General features: G+C 35.4%; 1 protein-coding gene across 1 annotated transcript; it reads left to right on the top strand.

Annotated features, from left to right (window-relative positions):
* Positions 1-2,794: 2,794 nt before the first annotated feature.
* On the top strand, positions 2,795-13,125 carry LOC111504295 (uncharacterized). The gene is made up of 4 exons (XM_023158813.2): positions 2,795-2,931; positions 5,869-7,074; positions 10,319-10,390; positions 10,675-13,125. Exons 1-4 carry the CDS (start codon positions 2,856-2,858, stop codon positions 12,927-12,929), a joined length of 3,609 nt encoding a protein of 1,202 aa, XP_023014581.2. The 5' UTR covers positions 2,795-2,855; the 3' UTR covers positions 12,930-13,125.
* Positions 13,126-15,944: the final 2,819 nt, after the last annotated feature.

The raw sequence follows: 15,944 nt of genomic DNA, 5'->3' as shown, positions 1-15,944 counted from the left end.
CCCTAGTTACTCGTGGGACGTTTATGGACAGAGCAAACTCAAAAATTCTTTCTGACGCTGCGTCCTCAGAGGAGATGTCGAGCTTACGACTCCAACTGACCTCTCTGTAAATTTAGATTAGGAGCGAGAGCTTCTCTCCTGATCCAATAACTGAACCTATAAAAAAGGTTTTGTGGTGCAGTCAGGAAACGACTGAGTCGTCTCCTCAAGAGCGGGGCACCTTGTGACACCGCCTTGCACCAAATTCTTGAGCGGCGAACGCAGAATCTATCTCAGATGGAGGAACAAACCCCCCATGAGCAGGTGAGCAAACATTTGCGCTCAATCGATGATTCACTAGAACCAGAGATGAAAAAGCCCTGCACGGTTGAATGTAAGGCATCTTCAAGTGTAGCTGACGTGCAAAAACCCTCATAACATATTTGTATATTAGGTGCTGCCTGTTAAATAAATAAATAAATAAAATCCGGCACTGGCCTCAACAAACAAACTCAAACTAGACGAGGTAAGAATGTTTGGAGTGGATTTAATGATGGAGGATTATAGGTATTAATTTTTTTTATTGTAATTCAACCGATGAGATATACTTTGATACTACTTACCCGAATAGTTCGAAGGCATTATTCTGTGTGACGAATATATGGTCCTTCAGCAAGATGATGTATCACATTCAAACAGAAAATTATGACAGATATTCCAAATAATCATATACAACTAAAGTGGATCGGTTCCAACAGCTCACGAGAGTAGTCAGTCCTATTGAGATATCTTAAAGATGTTATTTATGCAACACAGCATACATCATAATGATCATGAAGAAGAAGTTTAGGTAGAAAATCAACGAAATCTCGACTTTCAGAAAGGACAAAAACCAAGATAAATACATCTCAGTTCCATACCACCCATATATGAGGAACTTTGGAAAGATTTTCAAGGAAATAGGTATGAAGGTGGTTTTTAAAACAAGTCATACACTACAGAGCCTTTTGAGAAGTCCAAAAGACAAAGTCGAGAATTCGGGAAGTCTGGAATTTACGAAATTGAATGTAAGGACTGCGATGCAAAATATTATGGATAGACAAAAAACATCTATTGAAGTAAAATATCAGGGAACACATAGCAAAATATGGAAGTGAACACAAATATGGAAGTGAACACAATAATATTATGAATAACGATGACGGACCCATACCAAAAAGCAAACTATATAGCTTGTTAAAATAAAATAATGTTGTTGGGTTTACTGATTACTACATAAGGACACATTGCAAAAATAAATTTGGATAGGCAATATTGTGAAATTAATTTTCATATAGCTGAAAACTGTATTATATAAACGTATATTGTAAAACAATAGATAAGGCAAAATTGTAAAATTAATTTAGGTTGGTATACCTGTATGGTTGGTACGCCTGGATGGTTTACCTGTATGGAATACCTATATAGCATAAATAGGGTTAGCTCGCATTAGTTTCTAGTTTCAATCTTCCTCTTTGAAGATGATCACTTGGTAATCGAAACACGTGTCGGGGTGTTGAAAATGACGATTTGGTCTTGGGGAAAAAACTCCAGTAATATTCTTTACTCAATGACTAATAATTTTACAAGAATTAGGGAATGAACTATATGAAAACGTTGAGCATTATGAAAGAAAATATTTTCCTAATGACTGATAATTTCAATAGAGTCTGGGTATGAATTATTTGGAGACTGAAACATTAGGAGAAAATCACTAAAGTCCATATTAGCAAACAGAGCCATAAGAAAATAAGAATTACATTCCGTTTATATATTCAGTAGATATTTCGTATTACAAAATGTATTAATTAGCAAGCATTCCAGAAGTTTGGGTTTCAAACTTTCTCTAATGCATCATAGTAGTGGTTGAACCCATGTACCTTTGCCGAAAGATGGTTTGCAAATGTGGAATTGGTCTCCACATTCACTACTTCCATGTTCTTTCATTCTTTGGGAAAAGATTCTTCCCGTGTCGCCGATGTGAAGTTGTGAGCAAGAACCACAAGTTGATTCATATACTACTGATCTATCCGACATTGAAGTTTTGCCGTTATTGCCTTCAATAAATTTGCTTAAATTATTGTTTGTTTTTTAAACAACGCCCGTTCTTTTTAAAAAACCAACGATATTTTACTACAAATGCAAGCCATTTACCAGGTCTATCCTACTACGAAAAACGATAATAAGCATCATAGGATTTTGGCATACTTCAGTGAACCCATCATGTTAGCTCTTATCCAGATATACTGCAGTGAACCCGTCTTGTCCAGATTTCAAGCACATAAAACGTTGTGTTCCTTGGTTGACACACACCTTCACACTCATTGCCATCACCGATGGGTACCACAAACTGTAATGTATGCACCATGTTCTCGTTTTCCATGAACAATAGCCTCAATGAAAAAATCTAATCAATCATTATCTTTGTTGGTCTATTGAACGAGTGACACTCCTAGCCAGAGAAAGTTTTTCCACGGTGTCCAATCTGGATAATTTTTAGAATAAATTGATTTTCTATTTCTGTCTTTTACATAATTCGTTCTCACATTGTTCAATGAACATTCTTCCTGAAAAAAAATCGCAAAAATAATAAAGGATGGGTAATATAGTATTAGATGGTTAGTTATATAAAAAGTGGACACCCTATGAGTAGATAGAAATATTCTAGAGAAATATTAGATAATCAATTGATTTTGTTTGGTCTCCAATCACTCAACGCAATGATTGGTAAATATGAGATATCTGAGTATAACTAATTAGGTAGATAATCTTGACCTCTGCTGTATCCGTTACTCATAGTAAAACGATATCTTCATTCAATGTGAAACTGTAGCGAAATGATTATCCGAATTTGTTTTCTATTCTTACTATATTTAGTAGCAAGTGTTGATAAGATTGAGTGTAGGAAAAAAAGTAAGTGGTTATATATTATTAATAGTCACGAATTAGTTTAACTGAACACGATGAATAAGTTTAAACAAATGAAATGAATTGATTCTTTAGCACTCATTTGAATTCAGAATAGCTGACAATGTATCAAATTGACATTTCCTAGTACATTATCGATTAAAAGAACATAATAAATACATTCAATGAGAATATGATCATCAAATGTTGATTCCTTTTCGAAAAAGTTATACATATAATAAATGCATATGGAATATATGACAGTTCAATTTTATCCTTATTCCAAGTGAAATTGTGGCATATAAATTTGAAAATTGCTTTGTACTCTATAACGAGATGCAAAAAACCGTGAAGCATTCGTTGGTTTTTTATGGATCACCCTCAATTCTTCATCATACTTGAAAGAAGTACACTCCACCTATGTCTGGAATATGACGATTCTTATACCTACATGCCGTTTAAAAATATTACGAGTTATACAAAAATCAATATCAATTATGAAGTGTTGAACTCCTTCTATGATTCTGATATAACACAAATTTTTATTTTTCACTGGTTCGATTTTTCCTTTGTGATACTATCGTGTTACTTTTTGATGACTCAGAAAAAATTGAATATTGGCACGTTTTATTCTCAATGATCCAAACCTGACATTTTCCAAGATTCAAGAATGTTTTTTACTGAAAAATGTAACGATTTCGTTTGAAAACTAACGATATCTAAGAAATATACAATGAATAATGTTTTTGTATATTATTCAGTTATTATTCAGCTAGGGGGAAATCAGGTACAAAAAATTAGTTAACGAGTAGTTTTGAAATGAATCGAAAAAAATATATATTTCATGAACACAAAACTGATAAATGCTAATCACAGACGTGTGTTTCTGGATTATTGGTCTTCATCAGTATATTATAATGGTTAGGTTAGGTTAGGTCCAAAGTGTGTGGCTCACACCTATTCTCACTCGGCCAAACAAATCCAGCTTCTTAACGAAGCCGATTAGTTTGTATGGTGAGTGGTCTTTCAGGTCAGATGGTAAGGCCGGCCGCAAGTTGAGACGCAGGTCCGTGAGGTGACGCAGGTGAGTCACGTTGAATATCTGCGAATCATACAAATGATAGGAACCCCGCAAGTTCCGACGCAGGGTGACGTGACGCAGTTTTCACGGTTCGTGACCCTGCGTTTCTCAGTCCTCCTTCCGCGGATTTCTTTAGTGAGTCACGGGGTGTCTAGTGAAATGGAGGAAAAATTAATAGAGGCAGTTAGAAATCGCCTCGTTTTGTACGACACAAGCCATGAGGACTATTTGCGAATAAAATAAAAAAGTTCACTATGGGAGGAAGTGGCAAAGGAAAGCGATATGAAGCTAGCAGAAATAATTGATCCAATCTCCTCATCATTTTCTGACTCAGATTCGGAGCTGATATCAATTGAAAGTTCATAAACCAAATCCATTTGAAAATCGAAAGCCAAGAGTCATGTCACCTAATAACTGTAGGCCCAAACTGCGTTTCAACTTGCGGAGGTCCATTCACCCGCAGTTTTTTCTCATCGTGACTCACCCTGCGTCATCTCACAACCTGCGTCTCAACTTGCGGCCGGCTTTTAGAGTACGGCTCTGCAGAACTCTAAAGACCTGATTCGGTCCTCAGTGGGGCAGGCACAAAGTATATGCTCTGTTAATGAGGAAGTCGGATAGTCAAGTTGCGAAATTCCCACCTTGTTACCCACGACAACCTTCCCATATACTACAGCTACGTCAGCTACACCTGACGATGCCTTAGATTCAGTCGTGCAGGGCTTTTTTGCCTCTGGTTTTGGTGAAACCCCACTTGAGCGCTAACGTTTGCTCTCATGGGGAGTTAGTTCCCCCACCTGAGACAGATTCTGCGTACGCCGCAGCTCTCGCACCTGAACTAAATTTACAGGGAAGTCAGTTGGAGTCGTTAACTTGACATCCATCTACTCTGTAGACTCACTCCTGAACTAAATTTACAGTGATGTCCGTTGGAGTCGTAAACTCGACATCCATCTCCTCTGTAGACTCGCTCCTGAACTAAATTTACAGGGAGGTCAGTTGGAGTCGTAATCTCGACATCCATCTCCACTGTAGACTCGCTCCTGATCTAAGTTCACAGGGAGGTCAGTTGGAGTCGTAAGCTCGACATCCATCTCCTCTATAGACTCAGCGTCAGAAATAATTTTTAAGTTTACTCTGTCCATGAAAGTCCCACGAGTAGCTAGGAAAAGAAGGTATCTCGAAGGTTCCGTAATGACAGCTGATAGGCTCAGTATCATTCAGTGTCGGCACGGATACACATGTTATAATGGAGAACAATGGTGTGTAACACTATGAAAAAAGTTACTATCCGATTCATTTTTCGATTCCAGAAGAAAATAATGAGAATTCAAAAGATATTTCACTTTCTATCAACATTTTCGAGAAAAATGAAGTGAATCATATCATTTCAAACCGAAATATATATTTATAATCATCATAGTAATTTTTCAAGTGTTGTTCAGCAGCTGAACAAATTTCACCATTTTTCATCATCAAATTTTGTAAAAAATAGTTTCATAGGTGACTCAATAGTATAATTGCTCTGAATTTGTAAAAATGTCTGCCGCTATCTTGAATACTAACAACTATATATGTTTTATTTTTGAGAATGAAATTTAGTTTTTTAATGAATAGTCCAAATGAATGTACAAGGTTTCGTTTAGAATTCTTGAGTTGAATCGACTTTCAGTTGAACGGAAAAACATATTCGAATGTTCAATTCCTGAAAATATATTTTATTGAACTCTATCTTTATCCTCCATTTGGCATTTCTGTTAAGACAAACTGAATGGCGTTACATTTTCACATTTTCAACATACATATATATCTGAGATTCACCTTATGGACGGTACCTACTAATTTCAATTCATCGCTCCCAGGTTCTACCCTCATAGGTCGTCATACATCTCACCCAAATCCAGTACATCTTTCTTATGGAAGTTCCAGAACTACCACGCGCCGGTCATATATTAGAACAACAACACCTCGGATCCATCATCGAACTACAACTCGGAGACACTATATAACTACAACTCGTAGACACCATATAACCACAAATCGTAGACACCATATAACTACAACTCCAAGCTATATAACTACAACTCCAGGTAGAAAAAAAATCACTACTCGCAGACGTGTACTTCCAACCAAATCTACAAGAACCACTCACTATCAAACAACTACTCCACGACAACAAAGAACCACTAAGAAAGTTCAGAACAGAACAGATACTTACCTTACCAGACCACCGCCATTCAATCCATTTTTTACTCCATCACAACCAAAAATCACTCACACAAATCCTCCGCCATATAACCCATTTTTCTCTACTACTCGAATAGTTCCAGTATCTAGACAACCTGCTCATAACCCCTTCTTCACATCAACGGCACGCCCACTTAACTCAGTCCTCAATAAAACCACACCAATACCCAGACAACCACCCTACAATCCCTATTTCACATCTTCTATACCGACCGTCTTTTCTAGTTCGAATAAAACTTCTATAAGGAATCCAAATATTTCTCCATCGAATTTTTCTGCTCTTGCAATTCCCGTAGAATTTAATAAAACTTCAGTGACAAAACGACCAACCCACAATCCAACTCCGCCATATAACCCATTTTTCTCCACTACTCGGATTATCCCTGTATCTAGACAACCTCCTTATAACCCCTTCGTCACATCAACTGTACGCCCACTCAATTCAGTTCTCAATAAAACGACACCAATACCTAGACAACCACCTTACAATCCCTATTTTACATCTACTAGGCCGACAGATTTTTTTACTTCAAATAAAAGTTCTATAACAAAACTAAACAATTCTCACACGAATTTTTCTTCACTTGCAATTCCCGGAGAATTTAATAAGACGTCAATGACCAAGCGACCAGCCCACAATTCTACCTTCATATCTTCTGGAGGGAAAAATGGAACTTTCATAACAAATCCAAATCCATTTGGAGAAGTGAACACAACTTCACTGAACAGTGCACACAATTCTGCCTTAGTTTTTCCTAAACCATCTATTGGAGGATTGAACAAAACCTCATCAGAACAGTTAGGATCACAAACCACTTGGGGTAAGTATTATAAACTTTTTCAAAATTATGCCTAATGTAACCGGACTGGGGAAAGCCTCCGTTACAGATAAATGAGTACCATACATTTCACTCAACTGAAACTTACTCAGTTAAAGTTAGCTGTGTCAATTTGGTGGTTGTAACTTTTTCAATCTGCAGACAAACCAGACAGCGCTTTTTTGACCTGGTATGGGTCACCCTAGTGATGCTGAGCTGTACCACGAACGTATTATTTTCCTCAACTACGCTTGAAGTACAAGCCTGAGTACAAGTTAGCGTAGACAACCTACGAGTAAGATGAACATGGATCCCCATGGCAACTTTTGATATTATGGGTCTTTTTTGTACATCCTTCACTGCAAACTAGACGAAACCATCACCAAAAATAATATAATAATAATAATAATAATATATTTATTCAACAAATGACAGAGGTAATTATATAATACATAATAATTTAAGCAGGTAAATAGGTAGGTAAGCAGTAGTTAAATGGTTTTGATTATGTTTTTGTACATAATTCACATAGTATTACATCATGAAATAAAATATGAATGAATAAATATGAGTGATGTTCCACAAAAACGTATGATTGTCGTGGAATAATGAAAAAAAATAATGATAGTGAATAATAAAGGATGCTGATGAAATATCAATTAACGTATACATATACATACATACATGTACACACATATATAGATGAAGCTATGTGAGATTTATAGTATCGATACTCTTTGAAGAAAAATTATTCTACAATGAAAACGAAGACATCTGTAGAACAGTCTTTTGGTCCTATTGTATAATTTCTGGAATCATTCTTTATATCGATCAGTTGATGGGTGAATGATCTAGGAAGGTTTGAAATCCAATTTTTCAGTTCTTTCTTGAATAGGCTTAGCGAGTTGATTGTTTTCAGTTCACTGGGAACTGCATTGTATACTCTGGGTTTGAGGAAATATGATGAACGTTGGGATATTGTTTTAGAGACGGAGGGCACTGTGAGGTGTTTATCTCCTTTCCGAATATTATATATGTGCACATAGTAATTTTTAGATCCTTCTTTTTTTTGCTTCACTATCAAGTCGTTCAAAAATAATTGCTTGATATCTAAAACTTTTGCTAGGTGATGAATTCCATCACTGGAATATAATCGATATTTAGAGTGTATTATCTTCAGTATCCATTTCTGGAGTACGTCGAGTCCGTTCATTTGATTATCGTAGGCACCTTCCCAAGCTATTATTCCGTACCTCAATTGTGATTCCACCAGTGCCAAGTATTAAATTCTCAAGTATCTTATTTCAAAAAATTTCATGATATGTTTAAACTTTGCTATGAGGCTTCTCAATTTGAAAGTGAGCTTTTGTATGTGAGTGTCCCATTTCATGTGACTATCTGAATAGACTCCCAAGTATTTTATGTTTTCGATTATGGGTAAAGTGAAGATGTTATTATTGTCGGTGATTGATAGATGTGAATTATCCGGAAAATTGGTTATGGTGACTGAAAACGGAAGACATTTTGTCTCCTACCATTGTTTTATTTTGAGAAAATCTTTCTCAACGCTGCCAAACAACTGTTGCCAATTTTCACCAGAATAGAAGATTGTATGAATTATTTAGGTATATGTTGAATAAAATGGGGCGCAGTACTGTACCTTGTGGGACTCCAATTCCCCAGTTTCAAAGTGACCGAGTCTGCTGTCAATTTTTACATATTGCTTTTTTCTTTCTAGATGATATTTCATCAGTTTATATATATTGCCTCTCAATCCTGCACATTCAATGGTTTTCAGAAGTTTCTGGTGGCACACTGTGTCAAAAGCTTTTGCTAGATCCACAAATATGCACAAAGAGGGGTAACTTTTTTCGAGCGTTTGATATATTTTTGTTGTCAATGATTCAATTGCATCATCAGTGGATCTAGACTCCTGGAACCCATATTGGTACGGGGAAAGAATCTTATATTTCTGGAAAAATTTCGATATTCTTACTTTGATTATACTTTCATGAATTTTTCCAAGATTATATATCAATAATATAGATCTATAATTGTTACAATCCAGTTTGTCGCCATTTTCATACACCGGTATAAAGTAAAATATTAAGCTGAGATGATCAGTATCCTTGGCTCAATACCATGTTTGATATGTGTGACAGAGGTTTTGAAATAATATTTACCATGCATTTGAGAGTTTTTGCATAAGATTATCAAATCCGTGTGCCTTATTATTCTTCAAGTTCAAAATCAAATTTTTCACTTCGTTCTCTGAGGTTTCTTCAAGGAACAATTAATTTGGAAGTCGTTTCTCACTTTACAATTCTATATTTGAGATATTTTCCGTGAAGTTTTTACCGATACCTGTGAAATGTTTAACGGAAGTATTCGATATTTCTCCAGCTTCTTTCAAAATAGTACCTGTTTCATTCCATAGTTGTGTTATTTCACATTTTTCATTTTTGTTAGAGCATGCCACTTTTACAGTTTCTCACATTCGTTTACTGTTACTCTCGCTTCTAATTATCTTTTTTTTGTAGTACTAATTCTTTGCTTGTTTCATTATGCCGTTTAATTTATTTCTGTAGTTTTTGAATTGTTGAAATATTACGAGGTTTTCTTTATCACGTTGCCATCCTTTATACATTTCATTACGTGTGTTTTTGGAGGTGATTATTGCTCTTGTGATCCATGCATTTCTATGAGTGGATACCCTAATTTTGATAACTTTCGTATTATTGATTGATCCAAAGCATTATTGATCCAGATGGCCTATCACAGGTCTCCGTTAGTACACCTTGTATGAGTGGCATCATATTTGCACACAAAATGGATCACTGTTCCACTTACTTCATACCGATTTTATTCCTTATATTATAGGTATATGTCACAAATTGCTTTCTTTCTGAGACAAAGTTCTTCGCATTCATAATAAACATATCGATTAACCTTTGTACTTCCAATCCTATGGCTGAAAAATATTTTATTGATTCTTTCATTTCACACATATTCCTTTTCAACCTCTATATTCTAGTGAAAATTTTCAGGACAGTGAATACGTGTTTTTACAAGTTTATCTGACTCACGCTCAAAAAATCTTGAATTATTTTCTCCATATTTCATGAAAATATTCCTTCCGACGAAATTTTAAAATTGGGGTTTCACACATGATATGTTGTTTTTCAAAAAAATTGACGGAGGAGCACTAATTTGATTACTCAATGATAATCAGAAATATCTATTTTAGGTTCTCAGTATCCAGAAAATGGACTTGTCCAAGCAACCAATAGATCATATGGATTTGTTTACCATCCACCAGGTAAAATATTCAATATATCAGTTGCTTCAGGTGGAGGAATTGAATTGTGACCCATTGTCACTTCTTAGTTATTCTCTCCCAAGTATTCCTAAAAATTTCGATTTTTCTGAAAGTTTCCATTTATTTTTCACACCTAAAAAAAATTTGCCATAATTTTTTGTATAAATTTTGTATTTTCTTAATTATTTTTCAACTCAGTTGAATTCAGATGATAATGAAATTGAATATAAAGAAACAGTGTGAACAATACGATTTTTATTTCTCTAATTTATACAATTTCATAGGTCAAAAACGAAACGTCACTTCAAACTTTCGACAACCTCTCCATAATGTTCCACTATCCAATGGCTACATAACGAATCCACCTTATCCAAGTTATAATAGTTTTGGAAACCAGTATCCAGGAGGAAGCTACGTCCCTGGTGGTCAATCTCAGCCAAATATCGGACTCACTATCATAAACAATAACGTTCACAACAACAATCATCACGTGGTCTATCCAACTCAACACTATACTGGGTACGGATCACCAGCAAGTGGTGTAACCATAGTCAACAATAATTACGATCACTATCACAACTCTCCTATACCACAGTATCATTACAGTAGTAGAAATACGGGAAGTACCCTGTTAGGTGCTTTCTTGGGTTACCAGTTGGGAAAAATTTCACGACCAACTTATTATTATTACGGCACATCTATCGTGAATGATAAATATGTTCCTGTTTATAATCACTATGAAGTACATCATTATTACCATAATGGAGATAAAGTACCACAACAGGCAGAAATAACAGCAAATACTATAGTGCCATGTGCTGGAGATAGCGGACTTCTTTGTCCACAAAATACTTCTCCACTCTGTACTAACAACGGAGCAGTAATGTGTGTGTCAAGCAATACAGTTCCTTGTGACAAAGATAAAAATTTGAACTGTGTTAGGAGTTCGGTACCTTGTTCGGGAATTTCGACAACGGAATGTATCCAAAGAACAGCCACATCGGTCTATATCCCATGCATATCAACAGCAAAACTATCTGGGATCTCTCAAAATAACTCGGATAGTACTGAATCTTCAGTTTGCGTCACCATTTTGGCACTACCAGCTGAAAATAAACTTGCGAAACCGAAAAAAATCAGAGTTGAAATCAGTATTCCATTCCATTACACAACAAATGATTCTGGAATAGATCCACTGGGTTACTACCTCGGACAACAACTGGAGAAATTAGAATCTCCTAGCTATTTGTATCTCAATTATGATAAGTACTATCGTTATAAAGAAAAATATGATCACTATAACATTCATCATTTTTATCACAACGCAACTATAGTGCCCCGAGTAGTGGAAATCAAGCCACATGTAGTGATGGACTGCGCAGGAGATAGCGGGACAATTTGCCCTCAAAATACAAGATCATTATGTATGACAGATGGGGCAGTAGCTTGCGTTACAGACACCAATTCAAAAACTTTCAGTAACGATACTAAAATGAATTATAGTTATGTGAATTCTTCGATACCATGTGCAAACAGTACTGATCCCATGTGTTCTAATATCAACACAACAGTCCCTATCGTGATACCTTGTATATCCACAGCAAAAATATTTGCAAACATGAGTAATCTGATCAGCACTTTCACAACAAAGAAAGGGGTAACAAAATACTACAATACTTTGGTACTTCAGGTTTCGAATACAACTCCTAATGCAACACATCAAATGATACCAAAACCTCGTCAGTTCTGTGTAGCCGTGTTGCTGACTCCTAGTGAGAAAATCAAGGTGAAAGTTCCACTGAAGAGAAAAGTGACAGGTGTAAGCAGATCTTATATGGCTGTGCCAACTTACCAATACAAGTTAGAGGCAACTGGGAACAAAACTTTAGGATATTACCTGTCCAATCGTTTGGGGAGACTCAAATATCCCACTTACTACTACATGGTCCAGAAAGAAGCCATCCAGAAATTCGATCATTATTCTGTTCATCATTATCATCAGGGCAAGGAGATAATTCCCATCGAAATGGATTTGTATGCAGAATCTATTTCGGCTTGTTTGGGAGATAGCGGAACCTTTTGTCCAGCGAACACCACCAGCTTGTGTCTGAACGACTCAAGTGTTATGTGTGTGACAGATGTACTATTAACAGAACCATGTGAAAAAACAAAAGGAACGAATTGTGTCAAGTCGACTTTACCATGTTTAGACAATAAGGCACCTAAGTGCCGAAAGGGTGTCAAGAGGGTTCACGTGACGATGCCATGCATGTCTGTTGCTACAGTTTTTGGTGATATTATGTACGTGAACAATACTATTTACACATCATCCAGTAGTGATACACAGTCCTACATAGATATACAACGGATACCAAAGAGAACTGTCAATTCTACTACTCCTTATGATAGAGCTCAACAGTTTTGTATTACCATCATTGTTCTTCCAGCAGAGAGAAACATTTCAGAAGGAGAAAAGCTTTTGAAGTCTTCGAAAAACGTCTTCCTCAATTTTGCAATGAATATGTTTGGAATATCATAACATGAATATCGATTTTTTTTTCACCGAAAGACTTTTCTCCAGTGCATATAACTTTGTGATGGAGAATAAAATGAAAAAATTCTTCAGCTTGTTAAGTTTGGATGGAACTTTCCGAAAGCTTCAAATATCAAGTAATGAAACAAAAAAATATATTTGGAATATGTACCAGGAACATGAAAATAAAAATGGAAATGTATAGTTTTGTTTTTTTTTTCAACATTTCTCACAAGTTTCTCAACCTGGTGGTTTTGTAGTGATTATAATAAAAACATGAGGATATAACTAGACTTTCAGTTTCTTTATGGATATAATTAGATCAGATAGAATAACAAACTGTCATTCTATCTAATCTCATTGAAAGACTTGACTTCAGAACAAACTGAAGGATTTTTGAATAAAAAAGTATTGGCCTTCTACTTCTCCATCTTGATACAAGAAATGTGGGAGTCTTCCAGTTTGTGCCTGAAAGTTAATTCTTTGCATGATAAACACATCTCTATAAAGAGTTAATTTTTGAAGTTGATTGCTTTCTTCATTTTCTTGGAAGATTTTCACATTTTTTGTATCGGGATGAATAAGTAGAAAGCCAAAAATATACCCTACAAATTTAAACAAGATTCATTCAGCTGGTATTGAATCAAATAAGAGGATGCATGTTATTTACGCACTGTCACGATGACATGGGTGAATTTGACCTATTTCATGACAAAAAGTCGTAATTTTAAAAACGAATTGGGTATTTTTTTTCATAATGTTATCCGTATTTGGTACTGAAGAGCCAACAAGGCAATTGTCTTGCGGCGAAACATCAAGATGGCTACCAGTGAGGAGGACAGAGTTCCATGTAAGTGAAATGTTCTTCTTTCATCAATTATATTGTGTAGGAATCCTGTAAATAATTTCTCATTCAATTCCATTGCGAATGTGCGGAATACAAATGGAATAAAAATAATGTTTTTTGTGTAATTCAGCGTTCATTTAAAAATATTTGCTTCAACAGTATTTTCTACAGTGTTATTCAATGTTTATATGAAATAAGCTGTTTCGAGATGGTTTTTTCTTCCAGTTTGTGCCTGAAAGTTACTTCTTCGCATGATCTGCATATCTTTATATAGAGTTAATTTTTGAAATTGATTGATTTCCAAATTGTTTCTCTCCTAAAAATATACCCTTTCAATTTAAGCTGAAGTAGTTACAACAAATACTGAAATGTATGGTTCAGCCACACAAACTTAATACAGCCAAAAGTTATTGTTTGCTCAATGACCATACAGGAGTGACTGAAGTCAAAAATAGATAGGGTAGGTCAAAGAAACTTGAATTTGTTCAAGAATGAAGTACCTTCTTTCAAAAAAATCATCGAAATATCATTTAAAACAGTTGATAATTAAATGAAAGTGTGGCTCGTTTGTCATTTTTAACTTTTTGAATTACTTCACCTCTAATATTTCTACAGTATTTGTACTCGTATTAATTATATTCCTAACATCTAGAAGCGAATCAGTTCGGAAATATTATTCCCATATTGAATTGTATGTTACACTCTATGGTATTGGCTTCTGCCAATCCTATTTTGTATAAAATCATCAAGTGAAAAATTCAAATGTGCTACAGGGTCGAACTGAAGAAATTTCAATTATATTTTGCATAATATAGAAGATATCATTTACATTTACATATATCATTTACAATAGTATTTTCACAAAGTTAAATAACATTGGGATAAGGGAGGCTGTCTGGTACTTGGGATTTCACAATGTTTGTGAAGTTACAGTTGACAACAAAAGCAGTCTTAGCACTAATATTGTACTTCAGTCATCCATCCACGAACATCGGACACCCCACCATAAAATGTTCAACTGAAATTGGCAACCCACACATATAACAGATTTTTTCTTCTTCCCCTTTCAGTAAGTGTTCATGAGTACGCAAATGAATCATTATGACTTGTTGTTTGGGAATGTCTTTCGAAGGCTTGATGTCTTGTTCAATTTCTTTTAATTTCATTCAAGATACTGTCCACATGGATGACCAGTAATTAGAAACCACAGTTTTCATATATACTTTCAGGCCAACATAATGTACTCCTTCTTGTTCTTGAATAGTTGGTTCATTGATGATTTCACGTGCGATTTTGTCTACTCTTTCATTGCCAGAAATCCCGACATGGGACGATACTCACATGAACTGTAGCCTTTTGAAAGCGCCTCTAATTGAGTGAGTATACTCTTTGATGATTCTTGTCAGCGGGTGATCAGTATATATTTTCCGTATACTTGGCAGAGAACTTGAAGAGTCTGTTAAAATTAACGTTTTCTGGATTTCTTCATCAGCGGAGAATTTAATTGCTTGAAGGACTGCCAAAAGTTCACCACTATAAACGCTGCATTATTGGAATATTTCAAAACCACTTGATGTATCCGGGCTCAGAAAGGCTGATGCTACTCCATCATTTCATTTGGAAGTATCTCTGTAGATGTGTGTGTATCCGTATACACACAAGTGATTGTAGAGCAGACTGGGAGTGATTCCAGATTTATTGAATTTCTTGAGGTATAAGTTACATGATGGCAGTGCAATGAGCCAGTGAGAGGTGTCTGAGATTTCGTTGGAGAGGGTTATTGGGAAGGCAACGTTCAACAGTGAAATAAATTTAGTTTGATCATTGAACAGTGTAGTCAATTATTGTCAAACTCATGGGAAAAACGTAACAGTACGCTTTACAATGACGTATAGATCATGCGCAGATTTCCCTACACTTACAAACTGAAAAAACAATAAATTACACTAAAATCCATTTTTTTATTTAGTTATTACTTCAAACATTCGAATATATAAGAAAATTAGTCATTTTTCCGTTAAGTGGCTGAGAACGGTGCTGAGAAGGAGGTAAGTAAGTGTCTGGTCTCTAAACTTCGAAGTACACCAGGAATTGGATAAATTTCCATTGAGTGGAATTTCATATCAATATCTTGTCATTCACTGAGTTTTGCAGCCGTCTTTCGAATGATATAT

The sequence above is a fragment of the Leptinotarsa decemlineata genome, unplaced genomic scaffold (genome assembly GCF_025532065.1).
Source record: "Leptinotarsa decemlineata unplaced genomic scaffold, Ldec_3_MD MMD2_P_RNA_scaffold_6, whole genome shotgun sequence".
Classification (NCBI taxonomy): domain Eukaryota; kingdom Metazoa; phylum Arthropoda; class Insecta; order Coleoptera; family Chrysomelidae; genus Leptinotarsa; species Leptinotarsa decemlineata.
This window is presented reverse-complemented; position numbering and strand designations above follow the sequence as displayed.

Bases quoted from the DNA above. Each gene is read 5' to 3' on its own strand.
- LOC111504295 (XM_023158813.2), top strand. From the start codon at position 2,856: ATGATTATCCGAATTTGTTTTCTATTCTTACTATATTTAGTAGCAAGT. The intron at 2,932-5,868 runs GTAAGTGGTTAT...CATCGCTCCCAG, and splicing joins GATTGAGTGTAGGAAAAAAA to GTTCTACCCTCATAGGTCGT. The intron at 7,075-10,318 runs GTAAGTATTATA...TATCTATTTTAG, and splicing joins AGGATCACAAACCACTTGGG to GTTCTCAGTATCCAGAAAAT.